Genomic DNA, 22,987 nt, shown 5'->3' on the forward strand with positions numbered 1-22,987 from the left:
GCACATTGTAAGCTCTCAGTAGATGTTTGTAGACCTGACCCAGGGATCATTTTAGCCCACACTGATTCATTCTACTTAGTAGAATGCTAGGCATTATGAACCATCTGCATATACCTGCTGCTGCCCACCTTAATTTCTAAGCAGTATGACAGATCTTTCTATCCTTAACCTTTGGATTTTTTTTTTTTTTGGACCTAGAAATTTGTGCTCTGAAATAACCCAAATAAGACATATGAAATATTTTTCTTTTGGTCTTTTTCCTCTCTCTAGTTCCAGTTGCCCGGGCTGTCCTTGTTGATATGGAACCTAAAGTTACCAATCAAACACTATCAAAGGCTGCCCAGTCTGGCCGATGGAAATATGGCCAGCATTCGTGCTTCTGTCAAAAACAAGGTTCTGGAAACAACTGGGCATATGGGTAAGAGTAATTCCTCATGATTTTGGTTTAGACACAGCTGCCTGGACAGCATAGTTACAGCCGCATCGTTGATATACCAAGCACATAATCCTGAAATTGCTATTTTAAAATTTAGAGAGTGACTTCACCCGGTAGAAACTCTTCATTCTATCTCATATATGTCTCTGCTTCAGGTCCAGGTAATGATAAAACCAAGGATCTCTTGCTGCAGGGTTTTCCACTTCATCACTGTCGTTCCACCAACTAACTTATTATCAAAACAATATCTTTGTCTGGCAGGTATTCCAGCTAATAGGGAACACAACAAGGCAGTAGTATGTCCTGGGGTTCTTTGGAAAATTCTCATGCCTGGGTCTTACTTCAGAAGTTCTGATTTAATTGGTTTAGGAAGAAGCCCAGGTATTGGGATTTTTTTAAAACTCGCCTCGGTAATTCTAATTAGCAGCAAAGTTTGAGAACTACTGCTTTAGAAGTATTATTATGAATATTGAATATTATTTTGTACCATAAGCTTGCAGAACTACCTGGTAACTGAAGTCTTCAGCTACAGGAATGGCCTATAAAAGAGAATTTTTTTGTACCCAGTAAATTCACTCTCCCCACAGTCCTATTCACCTGTTCAATATATTTAACATGTATGTTTTAAATTTTATCAGGGCACTTGTACCTTTCATGAGAGCTAGTTCACATCCCTGGGTTTTAAAAAACCTCTATCCTATATCTTCCTCTCTTGCCTCTTTCTGAGTATATTGAAAGGTGTTTGTATTTGTTTCTTTTGTGTTGCATAGTTACTCTGTTCATGGACCCAGGCATGAAGAATCTATAATGAACCTAATCCAGAAGGAAGTGGAGAAATGTGACTCTTTGAGTGGTTTTTTCATCATAATGAGTATGGCTGGGGGCACAGGATCAGGGCTAGGAGCCTTTGTTACACAGAATTTACAAGATCAGTACTCAAACTCTTTGAAAATGAATCAGATTATATGGCCTTATGGAACTGGTGAGGTATGAACATATTAATTGAAAATTTTTATATTTTGGGGGCTCCTGGCTGGCTCGGTTGGAAAAGATGTGACTCTTGATCTCAGGGTTGTAAGTTCAAGCCCCACATGGGGTGTAGAGATTACTTAAAGCTTAAAAAAAAAAAATTTGTATTTTGTATTCTTTGAAGTGAAATAAATATGGGTAAAAGATTGATCTCACCCTTTCTTTGGAAATGTCAAGTTACTACATCAGGAGTCATTCATTATATAATATAGTACTTCTGTGAACAATTCATTTAACTTTGCTTAAACTTTTCTAAACGAATGAGGTGTCCTTGTAAAAAATTCCAAAGGAGACAATTGTGCATCTTCTCTCAGGAACCCATTCCTGGGTTAGTCCCTGTGACTACAGTGTAAAGGAGGGACCTTGACCTCCTGTTGGGGTTCATCATGCCATTGCCAACCTTCAAAGAATTTTCCTTTCTTTCCATTGAGAGGAAATGTCTATATAGGTCAATTTCCTGTTGATCAGCCTTGTAAGAGAAATAATAAAATGGAGATGAGTTAAGTCACTGTAGCAAATGCTGTAGGAAGAAAGTGTGATAGTAGTAATCAGTTTTTTGAGCCCTTACAAACAGCAGGACACTGTTCTAAGTGCTTTACTTGCATTCTGTCATTAATCCTTACAGCTCTAGGAGCTGGTATAATTACTGTCCCTGCTATACAAGTGAGAAAACTGAGGCTTGGAAAGATTACATAACTTGTCCAAGATCATAGAACTAGAAAGTGCAGAGCTGGGATTTGAACCCAGGCAGGACGCCCTTCAAATCTACCCCCTTAACCGCTCTTTTTCCTTGCCTTTCTTTTTTTCTGACCTTTTTCTCTCCAGGTTATTGTCCAGAACTACAACTCCATTTTGACTCTTTCTCACTTGTACCGATCTTCAGATGCCCTCCTTGTTCATGAAAATGATGCTCTTCATAAGATCTGTGCGAAACTGATGAACATCAAGCAGATCTCCTTTAGTGATATAAACCAAGTCCTTGCACATCAGTTGGGAAGCGTGTTCCAGCCTACGTATTCTGTGGAAGGCTCATGTCACTACAGAAGAAATCCATTAGGTATTTGTCCTCTTGTATGTAATTTGTAGGAAAGTCTTATGTTCTGAAAGCCTCAAAGTTACTCCCCACTGGCTCTTCCTCTCTGAGGATACACGCAGTTTTCCCTCCTCTCAAAAACCTCCTAAAGAGCTACCTCACTCTCCAACTGTCTTATTGAAGTTTTGAGAAGTTACTAAATTTCTGAAGAGTGGTGATACCCACTGACTCCATTCATCAGGATCCTTTCTCTTCTTCTTCTTTTTTTAACAGCAACTTTGACATGTAATTCACATACCATACAATTCACTCATTTAAAGTATACGATTCCATTTTTAGCATATTCACAGAGTTGTACAACCATCATTCTCATCACCCCATAAAGAAATCCATCATTCTTTTTTCAGCTTGTCACGTGGTGCCTTATCAATTCAAACCATCTAGATGCAAATAACTCCATAATCTATACCCTCCTCAGTCCTAACCTCCTTCCCAAATAGTTGCCCATCCCAATTCTCTTAATTGCCTTCTGCTTCTTTAAATTTAGATTGTTCTGAATGGATCCATCTTTTTTTCCTTCCCTCTCTCTCCAGCTCCCTCTTCCTTAATTTCTAACACCTGGATTTCTCCCACGGTCCTCGTATCTCATCAGTGTGTTCAGACCTATTGGTGCCATCTCTGCCATCTGCCTGCATTCTTCCCCCTCCTTCTCTGTCTGACATTGGTTCAGGGTGTCAGTATCTCTCAACTAATACTGCATACTTTCCCTAAATACAAAGTAAACTAGCCTCTTTCTATTTTCTCTCTCTCTCTCTCTCTCTCTCATAAAAACAGAGCTTACATCAAGTTGACATTCCTGTCTTAAGGTGGTCCTAACCCTGCCTTCCTTCCTGTTGCCTGTCTCTTACCCCTGCAGTCCATCTTGCACACTGACTGCAAAAGAGCCTTCCTAATGCACAGGTCTAATTCTTGTACTCTCCTTTTCATCCTCTGGCCACATTTGTCAGAATTCCTTATCCTGGCCTCCACATTATGCCCTGAACCCTAACTTTCTAGCTTCATTACCTCCCGCCTCCTCTTCATGGATCCCCACCTACTTTTCATCCTGTCTCCACTGTCTTCCTTCAGTCTGGTACTTTCCAGCCCTGATCCCTTTGCTCAGTGTTCCTTCTCCTTAGTAACTGCTTCCTCCTTCCCTTCTTCACCTCTATTGAAACCTTAACTCATCCTTCAGTGTCCAATTCAAGTGATAATTTTTCTATAAAGCTTTCCTACTGAGGCCTTTATCTAAAATAGTCCTCGGGCGCCTGGGTGGCTCAGATGGTTAAGCGTCTGCCTTCGGCTCAGGTCATGATCCCGGGGTCCTGGGATCGAGTCCCGCATCAGGCTCCCTGCTCCTTGGGAGCCTGCTTCTCCCTCTGCCTCTCTCTCTCTCTTTGTCTCTCATGAATAAATAAATAAAAAGTTTAAAAAATAAATAAAATAGCCTTCTTTTCTCTAAACTTTAAGGCATTCTCTATCTCTTTTATGTTACCTAATATTTTTTACTTTTATTATTTCTTTAAGTGTGTTTGCTTACCTTTAACAGTAACAGGTAGGGACATCTGGGTGGCTCAGTCAGTTAAGTGTATGCCTTTGGCTCAAGTCATGATCCCAGGGTGCTAGGATCGAGTCCCACATCAGGCTCCTTGCTCAGCAGGGAGCCTGCTTCTCCCTCTGCCTGATGCTCCCCCTGCTTGTGCGCCCTTTCCTCTGACAAATAAATTAAATCTTAAAAAAAAAAAAAACAACTTTAAAAGTAACATGGGTGCTTGGGTGGCTCAGTCAGTTGAGCATCTGCCTTCAGCTTGGGTCATGATCTCAGTGTCCTGGGATCGAGTCCTGCATCGGGCTCCCTGATCAGCAGGGAGTCTGCTTCTCCCTCTCCCTCTGCTGCTCTCCCTGCTCATGATCTCCCTACTTGTGCTCTCTCGTTCATGCTGTCCCTCTCAAATGAATGTATAAAATCTTCTAAAAAAAATTTAAAAATTAAAATTAAAAAAATAAAAGTAGCACACACACACACCCCTATTCAAAGAGTGCGAAAGGGGGGCACCTGGGTGGCTCAGTCGTTGAGTATCTGCCTTTGGCTCAGGTCATGATCCCAGGGTTCTGGGATCGAGCCCCGCATCAGGCTCCCTGCTCAGCAGGAAGCCTGCTTCTCCCTCTGCCCACTCCCCCTGCTTGTGTTCCCTCTCTCGCTGTGTCTCTCTGTCAAATAAATAAAACTGTAAAAAAAAAAACAAAAAAAAACAGTGCAAAAGAGTATGCAATCAAAAGTTAGTGTCCTTCTCACCCTTTCCCAGATGTTACCACTGTCACTAATACCATGCATTTCCTTAGAAAGGGATTCTGTCATGTGCATATTACGTAGTCCCACTCATTTGCAGCTTCCTTGGAGACCTGTATCTTGTTAATTTCTCTGCATGCCATAGTACTTACCATGTTGCACATCTGTTCACTCAACCAATATTTATTGACTTCCTGCTATGTGCCAGTCACTATGCTAAATGTCAGGGATCCAGTGGGAGCCAATGCAGACATTGTGTTCACTGTGAAATGGGAAGGAGAGACATTAAACAAATAAATTACACCAAGAACATATAATTAAAAACTGAGTGGGGCGCCTGGGTGGCTCAGTCATTGAGCGTCTGCCTTTGGCTCAGGTCATGATCCCAGGGTCCTGGGATCGAGCCCCACATCGGGCTCCCTGCTCCGCGGGAAGCCTGCTTCTCCCTCTCCCACTCCCCCTGCTTGTGTTCCCTCTCTCACTGTGTCTCTCTCTGTCAAATAAATAAATAAAATCTTAAAAACAAAAACAAAACTGAAGTGCTCTGAAGGAACGAAGTACAGTTTCAGGAGAATGTATCACGAAGGAATCAGACTTAGGCTGCAGGGGCAGAGAAGGCTGCCCTGAGGAAATAACACTTGAGCCGAGAGCTGGATAAGGACTTGGACATGACTTAGCCAACGGAGGGAGGAGATAGTAGCACGTGCAGAGGGAATAGCACGAGCAAAGGCCTTGCAGCAGAGGGAAGCGTGGCACATCAAAAGAGAGAAATCCAGTGGCACTGGAGTGCAGAGAATGGGGTGGGGGCAGCCTGAAACCTGAGGTTAACGTGGTGAGCAGGGGCAGGACTTGCAGGTCCTTGTAAGTTGTTTAGAGGCCTTCCTCATCACCCAAAGAAACAGGGAAAACTGCTGAACAATTTTAAGCAGGTTAGTGACATAATCACTTTTACTTTTGAAAAATCCACTGGACTGCCTATGGATAGCTGATTGGAGGTTGAGTCTGCAGGCTTGTCTAGTGATTCCTCACTGGACCTCACTGGACCTCACTGAGAAAATAAAGGCACTTAGTCACACAGGAGCTCTCTTGACTCCCCCACCACGTTTGCAAACCTTACTGTACTGTCTGGACTCACCTTTGCACTTCACCTGGTATTACAGTGGGAGAAGTGTCCTGCTCCTATCAAAGGCCGATCTCTCACTTGGCTTCTGGGTCCCAATTCCTCTCCTTTCTCAGGGACTTAATTCCTCACTCATCTCTTGTCCTCCATGCCTCTTTCCTGGATTACTGCCATTAACAACTCTCTGCATCTCTCACACTGAAAATACCCTCCTTTGACCTCACCTCTAGTGACTGAACCTATTTCTCTGTTACTCTTTAGAACAACGCAAGGGTGTCTGCCCTTGTTGTCCTCCACTCCTCTTCATCTCTTTACTCTTCAGCCCACTCTGCTCTAGTTTATCCACCCCCCACTTTTCTGAAATTGCTTTTTACAAGTCACAAGTATGTCCACATTGCCAAATTCAGTGGACAATTTGCTCGTTTCCATCAACCTGTCAGTAGAATTTGGCATGGCTGACCTTTGGTCTTCCAAATCTTCTCTTTGTCTTTTGTGACAGCCCTCTCCTGATTTTCCTTCTATCTCAGTGACTACTCCTTTTATTTCCTTCTTTTCTCCTCTTTTGGCTCCTCTCCCAAGCTCTAAATGCTGGTCTTGGACCCTCTCCCTGATAACTGGCCCACTTTCATGGCTCTAAACACCATCTGTATTCTCCAGCCTGCTGGTTTATCTCCAACTCTGACCAATTCCCTTAGCTCCAGATTTCTATGTCCAGAAGCCTTCATGTATGACATCTGTATGTACACATTTCACCGACATCCCAAACATAATGTGTCAGAAACAGCTTTCTCCCAGAAGCTTGTTTCTTTCTCACTCCCTCAGTTGCTCAGTTTTAAAATCTTAGGTCCAGGGCTCCATGGAGCCTACAGGGAAAAAAAAAAAAGATTCTAAAATCTTAGGTCCAGCTTTCTTACAGTGAAGTCTACCGTTGCCTCAATTGTATGTGATCCAGCTTCTGTCTTCCAGGTTCCCTTCTTTGCTGCCATTCTTCCCGTTCAGGGGCACAGCCTCGGGGGCCTCTGTACTCATCATACAGCCCAGCTCATTCTCACCAGGAGGTCTGTTCTTGCTGTCCTCATCAACTTCCTATTCCCTCTATCAGGAATATTCTCCTGGCCATTTCCCATTCATCTTCCCAGTCTCAGGTCGCTGTTACCTCCTTAAAATGGCCTTCCATGATGATCCTATTTGAGGAGTGAGTGTCTATAATATCATCCCATTTGTTCTCTTCCCAGCACTTATCACTCTCTGACATTGTTTTTGTTCACTTATTACCATTTTTATTCTTTGTTTCTAACCACCCGAATAGAGGCTCTGTGAAGGCAAGGCCTTGCTCACCACCATGTCCCCTGTCCTCAGAACAGTGCCTCTCATATAATAGGTCCTTGCTAAAGGGGACTAAACAAATGGAGCTAATGAGGATGGATTTGAAAGCAATTGGGGGTGGGGTAAAGTGCACAGGACTAGGTGATGGATTGGATCTGGAAAATGACAGAAAGGGAGGTATTGAGCAGAATTCATGAGGCCCTGGTTTGCATAACAGTATAAATTGTAGTGCTGTTCACTAGCGCTGGGAACGCTGAAAAAGGATGTGGTTTGTGGGTCACAGTACAGGGCAAGGAAAGAGGTGGATCTTAGATGTGTTGAGTGTGAGGTGCTTTTGCCATATCGTAATAGAAATGTCATGTGAGGAGTTGGCTGGAGGGCAGCTAACCTGGTCTTCCCACTTCAACCTTTGCCAACCCACAGCCTTTCCTTAAGTATAGCAGCCAGACTGAACTCTGACTTTACTCGTCTAAAAGGTTAAATCCTGTTAGATCCTGTTACTCTCCTACTGAGAACCTTCAAGAGGTTTCCCATCTCACCCAGAGTTAAAGCCAAAGTCCTTGGAGTCACATGTAAGGCTTTGCTCTGTCTGGTGTCCCACTGCTTTGTTGACCTTATATCCTGCTACTCACTCTCTTCCAGCCACATTGGCCTCCATGCCGTTTCTCAGGTATGACTGCCATGTTCCAGAGTCTCTGCACTAGATGACCTCAGATATCCACATGGTTCCACTCAAGTGTTTGAGGAGATGGCATCTTTACGACAAAGCATCAGCATTAGTGGGCAGCAGTTTGGCATCTAAATTCTGTGGGGTCCCATCTGTGAGATGGGGCGACTTGCTACAGCTGTGCTCTGACAGGCACAGAGAACGTGAGGAGGATAGTCTAAGACTGGGTTTTTACTAGAAAGATCTGATGAAGAGAAAAGGGCAAGTAGCTGGTTTGGAGAGAAGTGAAGCAAGGGGAAGACTAATGGACTGAGAAGTCAGGAAGTCCATGGGTTAGTTAGTCTTAGTCCATTTAGGCTGCTATAACAAAAGTGCTGTATACTAGGTGACTTGTAAACAACAGAAATTTATTTCTCGTGGTTCTGGAGGCTGGGAAGTCCAAGAGCGAGGCACCAGTAGTAGTGTCTGGTCAGGGCCTGCTTCCTGGTTCTCAGATGGCTGCCTTCTCACCATGTCCTCACACAGCAGGAAGGGCTAGAGAGCTTGGTAGGGCCCCTTTTATAAGGACACTAATCCCATTCAGGAGGGCTCCACCCTTACCATACCATCACCTCGGGGGTTAGGATTTCAGTGTACAAATTTGAGGGGGGAACAAACCTTCAGTCCAAAATAGGGTTTCAACAGGTCCCAGAATGGTTAAAATGAGAGTGGATGAACAAGAAGGCTGGAGGGAAAAGTAGACTGTGACAATAATTCCTGTATTAGTGCTCAGGCTATGTCTATTGACTGTTATTTGTTTATTTATGCTGTGCAATAGAATTCAGCTCTAGGTATTTTGCAGAAAAGGGTTTTTATGTTTAGAGGAAACTCCATTAGCCATAAGATCAATTTGTGCAGCACTTCGTAGACGTTTGTGTCAAAATCTGTTCTTTTCCTCAGGACATACGATATGGGTTTGTACTGTTATAAAATTTACATTTCATGCTGTTATAGTAATATATTTTTCTCTCTCCTCTAGTTTTTTCTATAAATATACAAAACAGCTCTGAATGCAAAACAAATTAGCCTTTCTCCATAATCCTGTTTCATTACAAATACAAGTTTCTAAAGATAGGCATATTCCTGTCTTCAGGAATCACTGATCTTGTCTTTTTTTCCTAGTAGAGTTTGATTTAAAAGGTTCTGATTACCATTTAACTAGGTAAAATAAATAACAGATCACGAAAATTTTTAAAGGAATGTTTAGTGAATATAAAATGATGATAAAAGCATAGCTGCTCTCATGCTTACTTTATTTTCCTGGGGTATAGCTAAATATTTCATTCATGTTTCCAGTTTCTTAGCTTCTAAATTCTTGTTTCCTTTTTGGCAAAGTGTCTTTTCTCACTCGTGCTAAAATAGGTGCCAAAATATGTGATCTGAAATAGACATTGTCTCTGAAATTCTATTTTTCTATTTATGTTTTTAAATTTAAGCAATTCTGGCCTTGGAGGAGAAAACATGTTTGGCCCCTAAAACCATCAAACCACAGTTGTGTATGGGCCAATGGAAACGTAATGGAATTTAAAAGTTTAGTTCAGATTTTTTTTTTTCTTTACAGGAGACTTAATGGAGAATTTAGTTCCCCATCCTGAATTCAAGATGCTGGGTATTCGTAACATTCCTCAAATGTCTGAGAACTCACTGGCATACAGCACATTTACTTGGGCTGGCCTCCTCAAACATCTGAGACAGATGCTCATTTCTAATTCAAAAATGGAAGAAGGTAAAGGGTATTTTAAAAATATTTAGGCCACAAGCTGGGAAAAGTGCCTGTACTAGAATTCTCAATTTAAACTTGCTTGGCCAGTTGAAATAATGGTACCTTCTTCTGGTCAGGGAGGCTCCTAGAGAAACTCACCAGGACATCCCAGGAGGGTTCCTTAATCACTTCACAGTTTCATTTCCCAAAAATGAAAAAAAATTTCAGAGGAGCGTGACATTTATTTTTTTTTTTAAGGTTATTTATTTATTTATTTATTTTTAGTAATCTCTACACCCAGCGTGGGACTCAAAGTCACTAACCCGAGATCAAGAGTCGCACACCAGCTGCTGCTATTTCATTTTATTTTTATCAGAGTGATATATGCACATAGTTTTTAAAAAAATCAAATAGTCAAACCTGCTGATATTAAGCCTTCTTCAGTTTATCCAGGTTCTGTAGAGCATGTTCTGCCTGTCCATTAAATGTTAATGAATCCTAAGAAAAAAAAAAAAGCAAATAGTCAAAATTCATCTAAGTGTATACTTCTATCCATACATTGCATTGTATGTAAGTTATATCTCAGGTTTTTTTTTTTTTTTTAAGCCAAGTAATTGTCCACTAGGAATTTATAACAAGGAAAAGAGCAGTTCCCTGTCCTGCACCTCCCCCTGCCCCGATGAAACACTTTCAATGTTTTTAGCTGTTTTGTTTTTTTTTTTAAAGATTTTATTTATTTGACAGCGAGAGAGGGAACACAAGCAGGGGGAGTGGGAGAGGGAGAAGCAGGCTTCCCGCTGAGCAGGGAGCCCGACGCGGGGCTCAATCCCAGGACCCTGGGACCATGACCTGAGCCGAAAGCAGACGCTTAACGCCTGAGCCACCCAGTCGCCCCCATGTTTTTAGCTGTTTTTTTCTGGAATTCCCCTCCATAATTCTAAGTATCTTGCTTATACTGTTACTTATTTTATATTTTATGGTTATAACATACTTTTGAATTAGTTTTCAGTGTTTATATTACTTTTGATAGGTAGATATTATTTACAGTTGAGCCACATACTGTATACATAGATTAAATCTTATTTCGTGTACAGTTAATTTTTTCTTCCTCTGGTGGATAATTACACTTATTTGGGGTGTAAGACACTTACTTGTCTGGCTCAGTCGGTAGAGCATGCAACTCATGTTCGAACCCCACACTGGGTGTAGAGACTACTTTACAAAAATTATACTTACTTGGTCAGTATTCTGTGTGCCTATCACTCATCTATCCCTAAATTTTTCCATAAAAATGGATCCCTTCTCCACATGTTCAAACCCATCATACCTGATGGGTTTCTCTTACTTTCACTGTCTGCTTGGAAATGTCCCTTTTGGAGACCTCATTCTCTTGTTGCTGCCCTGGTTGCTCTCGGCTTGACGAGCAGCCAGCACCGACATCTCTGCCTCATTCTGTGTTCTATCTGATTTCCTAGATTTCACATCTTCCTTTTTTTTTTTTTTTTTTTTTTGTTTTTTTCCTCATATTTATAGACCGCCCCTTCCAGGGGCTTTTGAAAAAAAAGTAAAGGGAAGGTAAAAAAAAAAAAAATTTAAAGCTATATAAATGTCATTATTCTGCCCTTACATTTGATTGATAGTTTGCTCAGGTATAGGATCTGAGGGTGGGGAGTCATTTTTGCTCAGAATTTTGAAGGCATTGTTCTGTTACCTTCCAGCTTCCAGTGGTGCTGTGAAGTCCCACGTCAATCTGATTCTTAATCCTGTTTTGTTCTCTCTTGAATCTTTTAGGATTTCCTCTTTGTCTCTAACATTCTGGAATTCCTTAGTGTGGATCCTCCATTATTTCAGGAGAATGTAAGCTTTAGAAGGGCAGAGATTTCTCTCTGTTTTGTTTACTGCTGTATCTTTCGAGCCTGGAACGCAGGGCCCAGCGTGGCGGCCCGAGCCTCCCTGGGTTAGCCTTTCCTGAGCAGACAGCTTCTAGGGCAAAGCGGGGCACACCCTCTGCTGCCGGGAGTGAGAACATCTCAGGCTCTCCCCACGCCGCGCTCAGGTTTTTAACTAATGCTCTCGTTTTCCCCTCTTTCAGAAGTCCTGGTCTGTTTCCAGGACCTCTGCTGGGGGCAGAAGTATCAGCTTTCCCTGGTTGCTAAGTCAGCCACCCCTGGTTCATTGGCTTGCCAGCTTCCAAAGTGGTGTTCCCATGATCTTCTCTTCCCTTCCCTGTTTTCTTGTTTATGCCTTTTAAAAATGTCCCTGTGATTGTCTTGTTAGTGAGATTTTGGGAGAGAGGGACAGTAGACTGGTATGTTCAGTCTGTCATGTTTAACTGGAAATCACTACTATTAGTGATTATTTGAGCAGCATATATTTTATCACAAATAACAATGACAGGTTTCAATACTATGAAAGTGGATGGATTTCCTCTACATTTACGTACCAGTGATACCTTATGGATTGTAGATCATAGTTCCTGAGATCTGGAGATAAATAGAAAGGTTACATCTTAAAGGAATGCTTACCAAATGTTTTGGCCTCAGTACCTGTTTTTCTAGTAATACCTGTTAACATCTCAAGGAACACAGTGTTCCTCAGGATATAGTATAAGACGTGCTGCTCTTAGCTCTCTTAGGTCAATAAACCACAGTTTGCTTAGTCATTTTCCCATGCAGAATCTTGAGTGTCAACATTTTTTCACAGTAATAGATACAGCTTTGAACATATAAATATTTTCATATATATGAGTATATATGAATAAATATATTTATGTCACCAGGTTGAGACAAATAGCTTTAAAAATCTTCATATATATGTGTGTATATATATATATATATATGCACGTGTCTGGGTGGCTCAGATGGTTAAGTGTCTGCCTTTGGCTCAGGGCATGACCTCCAGGTCCTGGCCTGGGATCAAACCCCATGTCAGGCTCGCAGCTCAGCGAGGAGCCTGCTTCTCCTTCTCCCTCTGCCTGCCACTCCCCCTGCTTGTGCTTTCTCACACTCTCTCTCTCTCTCTCTCTCTCTCTCTCAAATGAATAAATAAAATCTTTAAAAAAAATCTTCATAGGGCGCCTGGGTGGCTCAGTTGGTTAAGCGACTGCCTTCAGCTCAGGTAATGATCCTGGAGTCCTGGGATCGAGTCCCGCATCGGGCTCCCTGCTCAGCGGGGAGTCTGCTTCTCCCTCGGACCCTCCCCCCTCTCATGCTCTCTCTCTATCTCATTCTCTCTCTCAAATAAATAAAATCTTAAAAAAAAAAATCTTCATATATTATCAGACTGCTCCATATGAAGATTGACCCTGTTCATATCACCTTCAGCCATGTATCTGTTTCCACATGTCCTAGCAATGGAAGAAATGAGTGATACCAGAGGGAGCTAGGCGGAACTTACAATGTCTTTTATGACCTAGCTTTGGAATTCATACACCGTTTGTTTTTTTTTTTTAGTTTTAATTTTATTTAAGTAATCTCTACACCCAATATGGGGCTCACAACCCCGAGATTAAGGGTCACATGCTGTACAGACTGAGCCAGCCAGAAATACCCACACACCATCATTTCTACATCATCTTTCTGGTTATTAAGGTTATTAAGCCCTATGCCATGTGACAGGGGACCACACAAGGGCCTCAGAACCAGGAGGGAAGGATCACAGGGGTTCATCTTAGAGGCTGGCTACCACTCTCTGCCCTCTGTCTCCTACTGAATCATGTCTTCCCATAATGCAGAATGGACTTAACCCCTCCCAAAGCCCTTTAGCAATTAGGCTAAATTCCAGAATCTTGTCATCTAAAAGCAGGTCCAGGTATGGATTTACACTCCTCAGGTGAGATTTTTTGAGTATAGCTCTTTGTTTTTTGGGTTTTTTGTTTTTGTTTTTGTTTGTTTGACTATAGCTCTTTGAGTACAGTTACTTCCCCCCCACCCCCTGATCAGTAGAAAATGGTAAGACAGGCATAGCATAACTTGTAGACAGCCTCCTTAGAAAGGGGGAAATAGAAGGCACATAGGAGTCAGTGGCCCTTAATTCAGCAGGGCACATCCTGGCAGTTTCTTGATTACAATGTAAGGCCTACGAATAATTTTTCATGGCTTTTGGCTTGGCTCTCTGAACCAAGCTAAATTATAATTTTATTTATTTTTATTTATTTTATTTTAAGTAAACTATACCCGCAACACGGGGCTTGATATCAAAACCCCAAATTCAAGAGTTGACTGCTTGGGGTGCCTGGGTGGTTCAGTCGGTTAAGCATCCAACTCTTGATTTCGGCTCAGATGTCAGGGTCATGAGATCTAGCCCCAAATTGGGCTCCATGCACAGCGGGGAGTCTGCTTGAGATTCTTTACCTTTGCCCCTCCCACCCTCACTCACATTCTCTCTAAAAATAAATACCTCTTGGGGCACCTGGGTGGCTCAGTCGGTTGAGCAACTGCCTTCGGCTCAGGTCATGATCCTGGAGTCCCAGGATCGAGTCCCGCATCGGGCTCCCTGCTCAGCGGGGAGTCTGCTTCTCCCTCTGACCCTCCCCCCTCTCATGCTTTCTCTCTCTCTCATTCTCTCTCTCAAATAAATAAATAAAATCTTTAAAAAAAATAAAGAAATAAATACCTCTTTTTAAAAGGAAGGGACGGAGGGAAAGAAAGGAAGAGAAAGAAAAGAAAAGGAAAGAAAAGAAAAAGATGGGGCGCCTGGGTGGCTCAGTCGTTGGGTGTCTGCCTTCAGCTCAGGTCATGATCCCAGGGTCCTGGGATCGAGCCCCGCATCGTGCTCCCTGCTCCACGGGAAGCCTGCTTCTCCCTCTCCCTCTCCCCCTGCTTGTGTTCCCTCTCTCACTGTGTCTCTGTCCAATAAATAAAATCTTTAAAAAAAAGAAAAGAAAAAGAAACCTCTCCTAAAGCTATCTGTCCTGCTTCAATCGAGACTTTTTGCCCTCAACAACCAGAGGACACTTGTCACCCTGGATATTCTCTTTGCCTGTCTCCTGGGTGGAATATTCTGCTGTGAAGGGTTAGGCAAAGCCCCAGTGATCTGGGGAAAGAGGAGGGGAGGGGTGATTTTTTTGGGTTTTACTAGATCTCTCTGGTTTACCTTATCCATAAGTCTGCCTTGTGCTCTCCAGACCAGAGACCCTCAATCATACCCTCTCCAGAAAGTAGACCTTCAGTTTCATGCTGGGGTAGGGAAGAGGCAGTCATCATGCTAAACAGACAAGTTTAGCAACATTCCTTACTCGGGAGTCAAACACAGATGGTTCTCTACGTGATAGCAAAGCTAGTTTAGGAGCCAGTGACTGAGTCTTTCATGTATTCCCTTAAAGAATGCTGCATCACCAGTGCTGTGCAGAGACAGAGGACAATAATGTGTGAAAAAACATTGGCATCATTAACGCTGAGTCAAAAAGCGAGAAAGTCACTGTGAAAACACTTTAGGAAATCCTTAACCAATTAATTTTGTTACATGTAATTTTTTATGGATGCTCGAGAATGATATGATTTTTAAAAATCTAAAACTAATTTACTCTAAAAGAACTCTTTCAATAAGTATAAAATTTAATGATCTAAATGAATCATTTAATTGACATAATTTGACAACATTTTTTTCTCTTATCATCAGTGGTGTCTTAGATGGAAGGAAATACAACATTGTAGATTTGTATCCCTTTTTTGTTACATGGGTTGCAAATATTTCTCTCCATCATTTTTGTCTTTTTTATCGTATTTTTTACCATATGGAGGTTTTCCATTTTTATGTGAGCCATATATCTTCCTATTTTATAGATTCTGAGCCTTGCCTCAGATATAAAATATTCTTTAGTATTCCCCAGTATCTTTATAGTTTTATGTTTAATATTTAAGTTTTAACCCATCTGGGGCTTATTTTTATTTCTGATAATGCCTTTTTCGTTACTTCTCTTCCCATTTTAAGTTTTATTTGCTTAACTTTTCCCTTTTCATTTTTTTTTTTTTAAAGATTTTATTTATTTTTGACAGAGAGAGAGAGAGCACAAGCAGGGGGAACAGCAGAGGGAAAGGGAGAAACAGACTCCCTGCCCAGCAGGGAGCCCGATGCGGGGCTCGATCCCAGAACCCCGGGATCATGACCTAAGCCGAAGGCAGACGCTTAACCGTCTCAGCCACCCAGGCGCCCCCCGTTTTCATTTTTTATATGTTAGTTTTTCAAGGGCCTAACTTTGGAAGGCTTCATTTCTTTTTTCTTTTTGAAACTTTTATTTGTTTATTTTTGAACCTTTTACATAATGTTGATTACCTTTTATTTCTAGGTAATATAGAGTGATGAATTATCTAACAAATACAGCTTTTAGGGGGGCCTGGGGACTCAGTCTGTTAAGTGTTCCTGCTGAGCAGGACCCTACTTTTTCCTCTCTCTCTGCCATTCCTCCTGCTTGTGCTCTCTCTCTCTCAAATAAATAAATAAAATCAATCTTAAAAAAAAAAAACTGGCTTGTGATAATGGTTGCATAACTCTGCAAATTTACTAAAAACATCACCGAATTATACTCTTATCATAGGTGAAGCATATAGTATATAAATCACACCTCAGTAGAGATATTTAAAAATTTATGACCTACTGTAAAAGCTGTATTTGTTTGTTTTTCAAGATTCCATCTATTTGGCAGAGAGAGAGCAAAAAAAAAGCAGGGGGATCAGCAGGCAGAGAGAGAGGGAGAAGCAGGCCTCCCATGAAGCAGGGAGCCCGATGCGGGGCTTGATCCCAGGACCCTGGGATCATGACCTAAGCCGAAGGCAGACGCTTAATGACTGAGCCACCCAGGCGCCCCCAGTCTCTTGATTATATACCTATAAGTGGCATTGCTGGGTTAAAGGATAAGTCTGTGTTTTGTAAAATTGCTATGCTTTTTCCAAAGTGGCTGCACCATTTTACATTCCCACAGTTTAAGAGGGTTTCAGTTTTTCCACATCCTTGCCAACATCTGCCGTTGTTAGTCGTTTTGATTATAGCCATTCTAATAGGTGTTAAGTAGGGTCTCCTTGTGGTTTCAGTTTGCATTTTCCTAATGACTGTGATGTTGAGCATCTTTTCATGTGCTTGCTAGATTTGTTTATCTTCTTCGGTGGAATTTCTGTTCAAACATCTTTCTGATTTTTAAATTGGCTTGTCTTATTATTGAGTTCAGCATGCCAAAATTTTTGGTTTCTTGTTTCTATTTTTGTTGAAAATCGATCTGTTGCTGTGTGCTGAATTTTATCCCTATCCTATGTATACTTTAAGAGTATTTTCTTTTTTTTTAACTTAAATTCAATTAGCCAACACATAGTACATCGTTAGTTACAGATGTAGTGTTCAACAACTCATCAGTTGCGTCTAACACCCAGTGCTCATCCTATCACGTGCCCTCCTTAATGTCCATCGTTCACCCACTTGCCCCATTCCCTCACCTGCCTCCCTGCAGCAACTGTTTGTTCCCCAGAGTCCAGAGTCTCTCATGGTTTGTCTCCCTCTCTGATTTCTTCCCATTCAGTTTTCCCTCCCTTTCCCTACGGTCCTCCACACTATTCCTTATGTTCCACATATGAGTGAAACCATAAGATAATTGTCTTTCTCTGCTTGACTTATTTCACTCAGCATAATACCCTCCAGTTCCATGCATGACAATGTAAATGGTAAGTACTCATCCTTTCTGATAGCTGAGTAATATTCCATTGTATATATTAAGAGTATTTTCAAATAAACTATTCCTGGCTGTTTATTTTCTTAAAATAAAAAATTTAAAAGCCTAAAAAAAAAAAAAAGAGTATTTCTTGGGGCACCTGGGCAGCTCAGTCGTTAAGCGTCTGCCTTCGGCTCAGGTCATGATCCCAGGGTCCTGGGATCGAGCCCCACATCAGGCTCCCTGCTCAGTGGGAAGCCTGCTTCTCCCTCTCCCTCTGCCCCTGCTTGTGTTCCCTCTCTCACTGTGTCTCTCTCTGTCAAATACATAAATAAAATCTTTTAAAAAAAGTATTTTCTTAATATTTCTACATGATTGGTCAGTTTTCAATCCTATTTTTGTTTTGTGTTTCTACATCCCTTAACATTTTTGTATGTATTCTGTTTGTTCCCACAGGTGTATAGAGTAAGGTTCACCCTTTTTAGGTGTATGGTTCTATGAATTTGGACAAACCTCTATAATGTGTAACCTCCACCACAATTGAGATAGAGTGTTTCCATCATCCTAAAAAGTTCCTTCATACTTTGTGGGCACTCTCTGCCCCCCACTCCAGCCCCTAGCAACTACTGATCTGAATTTCATTCCTATGGTTTTGCCTTTTCCAGAATGTTCTATAAATGGAATCCTACAGTATGTAATTTTTTGAGTCAAGCTTGTTTCACTTAGCATAATGCTTTTGAGATTTATCCCGTTGTTTGTTATGTGTATCAGTAGTTTCTTTTTACTGGTGAGGAGAAACCCATTGTATGCATATACCACCATCCTTTAATACTCTATGAAGAATATTTCATGCCTTTCTCAGGATTGAGTAGTTTGAATCACTTTAGGTCAACCAGATAAGAATTTTTAAATATTTAGTAGAAAAAGCAACTTTTACTTATCAAATAAAAATTTATGTAAAATATACATACTGTAGTATGTTTTTCTCTTCTTGCTCAGAGCTATTTTTAAAATCTCTTGCTTCTTTTCCTTTGGTAGGTATTGATTGGCAGGTACGGCCTCCTTTATCAGGACTTCCTACTCTGGGTAAAGCGTCTCTCAACAGGGGGCTTCATTTTAACATGTCCATTGCCAACTTGGTCATCCTTCGTGGGAAAGATGTGCACAGTGCGGATCTGGGTAAGCAGAAGTTAAGATGAAATTAATATGTACATTTTGCACATCTACATGGTAACACATTTTTTGTTTTTAAAAGGGAAGCCCCTGAATTTATTTTTAAAGAAAGGAAAATCATAATTTTGTGTTTTAGTAGCAAAATGTAACCGTTGTATCAGTTAGTATGTGACCAGACACCAAAAATAGAAGTGACTGAAACAAGATACAGGTTTAATTCTTTCTTCTGAACTTTGCTGTTCTTATTGTCCTCACCTTAGAGCTTCCCCCTCGTAGTGCAAGACGTGTTTGAGCTTCACCACCAAATCACATAGGAATGAGCATGCCGCCTGCCTCCTCCTAGGGTTGCACACCATACGAGTGTTTATATTACCTTTGATTGGGGCTGACTCCTGTGCTACCCCTAGCTGCAAGAGTGGCCATGAGCACAGTTAAAATTTGGGGGTTCTCTTACTAAAGAAGAAGGGGAGAATAGGTCATGTAGCATAACTAGTGGTCTCTGTGACAAGCATTTTGATATAAAACTTTCAGGAAGTTTGAAGAGCAGTAACCTGTCAGCTTTGTATTTTTATGGAAAATCTCCAAGTTTGTCTTATCTTTATTCAATGGTTTTATTTTTTTAGAGATCTATTTATTTATTTTAGAGAGAGAGTGCATGCGCGAGCGGGGGGAGGGACAGAGGGAGAGAATCTCAAGCCAACTCTGCTGAACGCAGAGCCTGACAAGGGCCTTGATCCGACGACCCATGAGATCACGACCTGAGCCAAAACCAAGTCGGATGCCCAACCAACTGAGCCACCCAGGTACTCCTTATTTGATAATTTTAGCAGTATCAAATTGGCTGCTTCTAGCTGTGATATAAAGAAAACCAGTCCCACATTGGGCTCCTTGCTCAGCAGGGAGCCTGCTTCTCCCTCTGCCTTCTGACCCCCCTGCTTGTGCTCTCTCTCTCTTTCTCTCTCCTCTGACAAATAAATAAAATCTTGAAAGAAAGAAAGAAAGAGAGAGAGAGAGAGAGAAAGAAAGAAAGAAAGAAAGAAAAGAAAGAGAAAGAAAAAAACAAATCTAGTTCCTGTAGTACACCTTTGATAAGAAAGTGGTAATTTAAAGGGATCATTTCAAGTCTGTCAAATGGTATACTTTCTCCCACCTCAGAACATTTTCTTCATATTCTTTATTTTAGATTTTAAATTAAGAGAATAAATAAGAGTATATATAAAGTAATCAAACTTCCAAAAATGTATCCGCAGCAAATGACATACATACAGAGAGGTGTTCTTGCAAAGATATTCACTACAATATCTTTCACACAAAAATGCAGAAACAACCTAAATGCTCAACAGTAGGAAATATGTTAAATTATGGTATTCTCATATAATAAAACTTTATGAGTGATATTTATTGACATGGAAAAGAGGTGAATGAAAACAGATTATGGAACAGCGTTTTTGTAAAATTACAGGCACAAGAAGGTCAGCAAAATGTTCATGGTCTTCTCTGGGTGGTAACATTTCAGATGTTAGTTGACTTTTAAATTTTTGTTTGTTTGTTTGTTTCAAGTTTTTATTTAAATTCCAGTTAGTTGGGGCACCTGGGTGGCTCAGTCGTTAAGCGTCTGCCTTTAGCTCAGGTCATGATCCCAGGGTCCTGGGATCGAGCCCCGCATGGGGCTCCCTGCTCCGTGGGAAGCCTGCTTCTCCCTCTCCCACTCCCCCTGCTTGTGTTCCCTCTCTCGCTGTGTCTCTCTCTGTCAAATAAAGAAATAAAATCTTTAAAAAATAAATAAATAAATTCCAGTTAACATATAGTGTAATACTAGTTTCAGGTGTAGGATTTAGTGACTCATCAGTGACACACAGCACGCAGTGCGCATCACAGGTGCCCTCCTTTACCCATCACCCTTTTAACCCATCCCCCGCCGACCTTCCCTCCAGCAACTGCCAGTTTGTTCTCTGTAGTTAAGAGTCTGTTTTATGGTTTGCCTCCCTCTCTTTTTTCCCCTATGTCCATTTTGTTTCTTAAATTCCACATATGAGTAAAATCATATGGTATTTGTCTTTCTCTCACTGACTTATTTCATGTAGCATAATACACTCTAGCTCCATTCATGTTGTTGGAAATGACAAGATTTCATTCTGTTTTATGGCAGAGTAATATTCCATTGTATATGTATACCACAACTTCTTTTTTTTTTTAGGATTTTATTTCTTTATTTCAGTGAGTGAGAGAGTGAGAACACGAACTGGGGGAGGGGTACAGGGAGAGGGAAAGAAATCCTCAAGCACACTCCCCACTGAGTGGGGAGCCTGATGCAAGGCTCAATCCCAGGACCCCAAGATCATAACCCAAGTGGAAATCAAGAGTCAGACACTCAACCAACTGAACCACCCAGGCGCCCCTGTCTACCACAACTTCTTTATCCATTCACCGTCAATGGACATTTGGGCTCTTTCCATAATTTGGCCATTGTTGATAATGCTGCTATAAACATCGGGGTGCATATGTCCCTCTGAATCAGTATTTTTGTATCCTTTGGGTAAATGCCTACTAGTGCAATTACTAGGTCCAAGGGTAGCTCTATTTTTAACTTTTTGAGGAACTTCCATACTGTTTTCCAGAGTGGCTGCACCAGTTTGCATTCCCACCAACAGTGTTAAGAGGGTTCCCCTTTCTCCACATCCTCACCAACACCTGTTATTTCCCGGGTTGTTAATTTTAGCCATTCTGACTGGTGTGAGGTGGTATCTCATTGTAGTTTTGATTTGTATTTCCCTGATGATGAGTGATGTTGAGCATCTTTTCAGGTGTCTGTTGGCCATCTGGATGTCTTCTTTGGAAAAATGTCTATTCATGTCTTCTGCCCATTTCTTAACTGGATTATTTGTTTTTTGGGTGTTGAGTTTGGTTAGTTCTTTATAGATTTTGGGTATTAACCCTTTATCAGATATGTTATTTGCAAATATCTTCTCCCATTCTGAAGGTTGCCTTTTAGTTTCGTTGATTGTTTCCTTCGCTGTGCAGACTTTTTGTCTTGATAAAATCCCAATAGTTCATTTTTGCTTTTGTGTCCCTTGCCTCCAGAGACATATCTATTAAGAAGTTGCTATGGACAAGGTCAAAGAGGTTGTTGCCTGTGTTCTTCTCTAGGATTTTGATGGTTTCCTGTCCCCCATTTAGGTCTTTCATCCATTAAATTTTCTTCGTAATACTTTTCTGAATGGTGTGAATTATTTTTTTTACAATGAATATGGATCATCTCTGCAAAAGCAATATAAAGCTAGTTTTAAAGATTTTTATTTATTTTTGTGAGAGAGAGAGAGAGAAAGAGCATGCACGAGCAGGGGGAGGGGCAGAGGGAGATGCAGACTCCCCACTGAGTAGGGAGCCTCATGCGGGACTCATCCCAGGACCCTGGGATCATGACTTGAGATGAAAGCAGATGCTTAACCGACTGAGCCACCCAGGCGCCCATAAAGCTAGTTTTAAAAGGCAAAACAAAAGGAGACTTCTGGTGAAATGAATAAGAAAATATGTTTATTAATTTGTTTCCAAAATTAATGATTTATGATGTAAACAATGGCTTGTGTTGTTTTACTCTAGGAGGATTTAAAGATTCAGCCCTCTATACTTCTTGGTTAGAGCCTATTAATGCTTTCAATGTGTGGAAAACCCAGCGAGCCTTTAGCAAATATGAGAAGTCTGCAGCTTTGGTCAGCAATAGCCAGTTCTTACTAAAACCACTTGATACGATTGTGGGCAAAGCCTGGAATATGTTTGCTTCAAAGTAAGTAAAAAATAAATCTACAAACCTTTCTAACCTTAGGCAGATAATATCTTAAAACACAAGGCAGGACTTGGAATGTTTTAGTCTGTTTGGTTTGCTGTAACAAAAATAGTCCAGACTGGGTATCTTATAAACAAAATTTATTTCTCAGGAGTTCTGGAGACTAGGAAGTCCCAAGGTGAAGGTGTCGGCAGATTTGATGTCTAATGTTGACCTACTTCCTGGTTCAGAGGTGGTTTCTTTTCCTTGTGTCCTCAAATGGCCGAAGGGGCAAAGAACCTTTCATGGGCCCCTTTTAAAAGGGCACTGATCCCATTCATGAGGGCTCCACCCTTGTGACCGAATCTTGCCTCCTAATACCATCATCTTGGGGGTTAGGATTTCAATGTACCAATTTCGGGGGAACACAAACATTCAACCTGTAGCCTGGAGTAAGCATGGCTACCACTGTAGGTATGAAACTGGGTCATGTTACTTCAGGTGTCATTTTCTTATCTGCACGGTGGGTCTACACTGAGGATATGTGGTGAGGATTAAATGTGATAATCATGTAAAATTACCTACTACAGTCCTATTATTGACTAGTCATTTCTAGATGAAATGAAATGAAAGTAGAAATTTCATTATAAGGCTGGGACAATAAAATAGTTTTCCAAAATAAGACCCTTGAAAGAATGGAAGAGATCCTGATCTTGTTCAGCAAGAAATATTGC

At 41.2% G+C, this 22,987-nt stretch overlaps 1 protein-coding gene across 4 annotated transcripts in view; it reads left to right on the top strand.

Annotated features, from left to right (window-relative positions):
* Positions 1–22,987, top strand: part of TUBD1 (tubulin delta 1) — a 32,345-nt gene that overhangs the window by 4,117 nt on the left and 5,241 nt on the right. For 2 of the 4 annotated variants that reach the window (XM_025851394.2, XM_025851393.2), the window contains exons 3-8: positions 271–418; positions 1,207–1,423; positions 2,291–2,522; positions 9,541–9,705; positions 18,356–18,496; positions 22,091–22,274. In XM_025851394.2, the coding sequence (XP_025707179.1) occupies positions 271–418; positions 1,207–1,423; positions 2,291–2,522; positions 9,541–9,705; positions 18,356–18,496; positions 22,091–22,274 (1,087 nt within the window). Of the gene's footprint in view, positions 1–270; positions 419–1,206; positions 1,424–2,290; positions 2,523–9,540; positions 9,706–18,355; positions 18,497–19,113; positions 19,300–22,090; positions 22,275–22,987 lie in introns of those variants that run through there. The other 2 variants (XM_073879543.1, XM_025851395.2) reach the window with 2 other exon arrangements.

This window comes from Callorhinus ursinus, unplaced genomic scaffold (genome assembly GCF_003265705.2).
Source record: "Callorhinus ursinus isolate GAN/ISIS: 27379988/994484 unplaced genomic scaffold, GSC_fseal_2.0 scaffold34, whole genome shotgun sequence".
NCBI lineage: Eukaryota > Metazoa > Chordata > Mammalia > Carnivora > Otariidae > Callorhinus > Callorhinus ursinus.